Source organism: Pteropus vampyrus, unplaced genomic scaffold (assembly GCF_000151845.1).
Source record: "Pteropus vampyrus isolate Shadow unplaced genomic scaffold, Pvam_2.0 Scaffold227, whole genome shotgun sequence".
Classification (NCBI taxonomy): Eukaryota; Metazoa; Chordata; class Mammalia; order Chiroptera; family Pteropodidae; genus Pteropus; species Pteropus vampyrus.
The window spans coordinates 1,625,867-1,630,702 of record NW_011889008.1 but is presented as its reverse complement, the minus strand read 5'-3'; the positions used below and the strand labels follow the sequence as shown (position 1 = coordinate 1,630,702).

At 56.1% G+C, this 4,836-nt stretch overlaps 1 protein-coding gene across 1 annotated transcript in view; it reads left to right on the top strand.

Annotated features, from left to right (window-relative positions):
- RPTOR (regulatory associated protein of MTOR complex 1) overlaps nt 1-4,836 on the top strand; it is a 227,815-nt gene that overhangs the window by 130,529 nt on the left and 92,450 nt on the right. The window contains exon 10 of the mRNA XM_023519631.1: nt 1,707-1,766. Within this exon, the coding sequence (XP_023375399.1) occupies nt 1,707-1,766 (60 nt within the window). The remainder of the gene's footprint in view (nt 1-1,706; nt 1,767-4,836) is intronic.

Genomic DNA, 4,836 nt, shown 5'->3' with positions numbered 1-4,836 from the left:
TAGTAGCAGAGAGAAAAGGTTTAAGAAATCAAATTTAGTTCCCAAAGTTAAGTGACCTTAAAATCAGTCAGAAGTAGAGGAAGTATTACAGGAAACAGAAATCCATACAAAATAACGAGAAGCATGAGCAACAAAGTGAAGACAGCACACGGATAATTATTCCTGAAACACAGAATAGAGTAAACAGTAACAGAACAGTATGAGTATCTGCCATATTTCGACAAGTGTGAACTTGTTTCCTCTTTTCGTAAAGTTATCTGTGACTGGGGCACCCAGCCTGACGGCTGTAGCGCGCACACACACACACACACACGTACATTCACACCCATACACACACACACAGCACAGAGAGAGTCAGAATGAAAGAGCCGCTAGAATCTCGCAGTATCACAAACAAACAGTGAGATGCATTCTGGATGCTTTGATAAGCCGCCTAGTGATATAGTTCATCATCTTGGTAGGTGAAAGGAAGAAAAGTATTTGATAAAATTAAAAATGAATTTTAATCGAAACTCAATAAAAGTAGAAGAGTGCTTCCTTTGCACAAGAGACATTTTCTTCGAAACTAGCAGCCGTCATGCCAGTCAGCGTGGCATTTCCCTGCTGTAATTAGGGCGGAGAGAGGGTGCCTACCAACTTCCGTTCATCTGATAAACTGTCTGGAAATGTAGTCACTGTAATGGGCGAGAAGATGAAGATGTACATATTCTGCAGAGAAGGCAAATGTGCATTATTTAGATATGATCTGAATTCAACTTTACAAAAAAATCCATTGGAAAATCGTTGGCAGTGACGTAAGCACTCAGCAAAGTGACGGTGAAGGAGTGAACACACGCGTGCACACACGCGTGCACACACGCGTGCAGGTCGGGGCCTGGAGGTCGGCATGGCCCCCTCTGCAGGGCATGGGTTCCTTAATCCAGTGATAGTTATGCTTAACAATATTTTTTAAAAACTATTACCCTTTTCACATATTAAAAACAGCCAGCCTGGAAATATTGGGATGGAACATAAATCTGATTCACGAAAGCAGCAGTAATAAATAACGACAGTGTAAATCAGCTGAGAATGAGCTGGACGTACATAGGGAAGAGCCCATTAAACTTCACTGATTGATGGGAAGAGGAGTTTGAAATCATGGACAGGCCGTCCGTGTTACTAGGTGATGAGAGCCAGTAAAGTAAAGAGATAAATTCTCCCTAAATTAAACCACGCCTTTAACACAATATTGACAGCGTGCTTCTGAAGGTCAACTGGAAGAATGAGTGTTTGAGAACAGCCGTGAAAATTTAAAATACGTGTGTATCTTTGTAAAAGAAAACTTGCCCCTTCGTTACTGAAGTGAGTCTTGAGTGTACATCGGACGTCAGGGCGGTGCGTGCCACTGCCATTTTTCACAGGACGGCATTTGCTCCTAATCCTTAAACGGATGGCTTAAACACCTTACACCTCTCTTGGTTCCGTCCTGCTGGGTGCCAGGCACCCTGACAGGAGAAGAGGAGGGTGGCCCCTGCACCCCATCGGTGCCCCCCAGTTAGGCAGCACCCCAGGCTGGCCCGAGAGCTCCTCGTTCATGCGGGAGCTGCCGGCCCCCCGACAGCCCCCACTCTCCCACCCCCAGCTCTCCTCGCTGTCTCTGCGGGACGGTCGCGTTGTCCTGTTAACTTCCCGCTCGCGCAGTTCACTCTCTCTTTCTGTCCCTGCAGGTTTTGCATGCAGAAGTGCGTTAGCCTGGTGCCTGGAGTCACCCTGGATTTGATTGAAAAGTAAGTGAGGTTTGCGCGGGTGGCTGTCTGCATCTGCGGGCCTCGTCCCGTTTCCCCTGGGCTCTCAGAAGCACCTCCGCTGGGGGACGCTCCCTTTCACCTGGGCGTGTTCTGGCCCCTGGTTTAGGCCACGTTTGGGTGGTCGCCTTGGCGCTTAGCGTAGGGCTCAGCTCACTGCGGGCCACATTAGAAGGAGAGAAAAAAGCCGACTCCTTTTACAGTTGGAAATACCCCAACATGGAGCAAAGCGGAGACGCGACGCACGGCCGGGCCCGGCTCAGCACCACCTGGCCCCCTCAGCCTTCCCTCAATATCCTGCCACTCCAGACAGTCACGCACATGCGCTCACACACTCTGACACGCATGCACATGTGTGCGCACAGTGACAGCCACGCACGCACACGCGTGTACACACTGACAGTCACGCTCACACGTGCACACACTGACAGTCATGCACACGCGTGTACACACTGACAGTCACGCTCACACATGCACACACTGACAGTCATGCACACGCGTGCACACACTGACAGTCACACACGTGCACATACAGTCACTTGCATGTGCACACACACTGAGTCATGCATGTGCACACGTTGACAGACATGACGCACACACAGTCACACGCGCGCACTCACACTGACAGTCACATGCGCGTACAGACACTGACATACAGTCACACGCACACACACTGACAGCATGGCCGTCGCCGTGGGCGTTAGCTACTGGGGCCGCCACCTGCAGGCAGCACGGCAGGCACCTTCGTGTCCAGGACCCAGAGCCGTTGGCCATGGGGGCTGGAGGGTGGTGCCAGCCCACATGCCCACGCTGCCTCCCCTGGGCCAGCGCCCCCTCTCGCTGCCACCACACGGTCAGAAGTCCAGCCTGAGCCGTGTCGTCCTCTTTGCCACCAGTGGAGACGTTGAAGAGTGTCGTCCCTGAGAATCGCTGCAGGGTAATTTCATAGTAAGTGTGGTTGGTTTCAGACAGATGCAGCGTGTCAGGCGTTAACCCCTTTCCGCCTCTGCCACTCTGTCCCCTGAGCTAAGCGCAGTCGTGTGGCGTCTCAGCTCGTTCCGCAGAGGAGCTGTGGGCGGTGTGTGCGTGCGATGATTATTCCACAGTCTTTGAAGCTAGCGAACGAATTGTTTTCTAATTAAGCTGCGTGCCTGGAAGTGATTATACTGCACCGTCCTTGAGCACCCCGATTTCTCATTATCTGCGTGAAACCAGCAGCCTGATGGATAAGCGTGTCGCCACTGCACAGAGTGGCAGGAGGATCCATGTTTGGAAATTAAGGAACCTTTTTTAGCCCTGAGACAAAGTCATAAAGCACTTAAGCGGGGCTGGAAACGCCGGGGCGCTCGGAAACGCTGGGAACTGGCGGATGCGTCCACTTCCCACCGAGGTTCCATGAGGCCGCTGGTCAGCGTTCCAGTCACCGGAAGCGCAGGGCACACCAAAGACTATTCCCGATTAATGCCTCGTGCGTGGATGGCTATTTTAAACGGCTGACAATCCAGAGTCTTGAACACAACGAAACGCGGCATCCGTACCCCACCGAGCCCAGGCCACGGTGGAGCCCCCATTCGGGTGGCGGAGCCCCGTCAGGGAGGCGGCACAGCCGAGCCTGGGTGTGGGTCACGCTGACGTTGAAGCCTTGAGCGTCCTGTTCGCTCAGCAGAGGTCTCCACCTGTGAGAATCCTGGTCCCTTCAGGGCCCTGGGGCGCAGTGGAGACAGTGGGAGAAGGTTCCCCAGCTGCCACTGGAGGGCACAGGTGACCCTTATGCTCTTCTGCTCGGGACCTGGGAAGCAGAGTGACAGGTGACGTTCGCTGAGCACCTGCTGGGTGCCAGGCACTGTGTCCAGGCTTCAACCTCTGAGCTCTTCTAGTCCCGCTGAAGGCCGTTATCAGCCACAGTCCGAGATGGGGAAGCTGAGGTACGGGCGGGCAAGCAGGCTGCCAGTGTCTCACTGCAGGGCGGCTGCAGCGGGCCCTGCTCCATGGCGAGGCGGTCGGGGACCTTCCCCAGGGGCCTGTCCCACGGCCTCTGGGGGCTCCATGCCGGGATGAGAAGTTTCTCCACGTCAGGTCGGGATCGTCCTCTGCGTCACGTTTGGAAGGAAAGCGACCAGGGGATGCTCCCAGCACGAGTGTAGCACGTGTAGCACGTCGCTGCTTGAGGGTGGGACGTCAGCAGTGACTCGTTAACGCCGGACAGTCACTGATGCGCCCTTACTTGTCTGTCTCTGTCTCCTGTGGGGCCACGTGGCACAGATGAGGGGACCAGGCCTCAGGGTGGGAGGTAATCGGCCCGAAGTCACATGGCGAGGAGGGTTCCCGCGGGGCTGCTACCCCCTCCCATCCCCTCATCCACCTGCAGCTGGATGTTCCGAGGGAGGACGGGCTCGTTGTGGTTGGGGACGCGCGGGAAGGGGCTCGCGAGGGAGGTGGTGTGAGCTGTATGCGTCAGGCGTCTGGTCTCCAGGGCAGGTGAGGTGAGGACCCCAGGGGATGTCTCTGGCGTGGGAGGGGCTGGTCAGGTTGGCCTGGCAGCAGTACTGGGGAGCGGAGCCGCTGGGGTCTTTTAAATGCCAGGGGGGCCCGGGATACCCCCCCAGAGCGGGGACAAACAGCCGCTTGTGCTGGGAGACTCGCCCCTGTGCTGCTTCGGCAAACCCACGGGCGGAGGCGACCACGCAATGGGGCGGGGTGGGCACAGGCAGCGGGCCCCGAGCCCGCTCTGTCTCCGTGGGCCAGAACGGGGGCCCGTGGGGACGGCGCAGCGAGCTCCTCAACCCGTGGGGTTCCGCTCCCCACCACCCAGGGCAGGGGCACCTCAGCTCTGGAGGACACCTCAAAGATGCACCCGAGGTCCCCAGCACCTCTGCACAGAAGTGCTCCCAGGATGGTCTGTGAGAGGTGCTCCCAGGACAAGTCCAGGCTTGAGGGGTGCTTTCCAGGATAAGTGTGGGTCCGGGCGCTGCTCCCCAGGACAACTCCGGGTCTGGGTGCTGCTCCCCAGGTGCGTCTGCGTCCGAGGGCGGTGCTCCCATCCCGTGTCTTC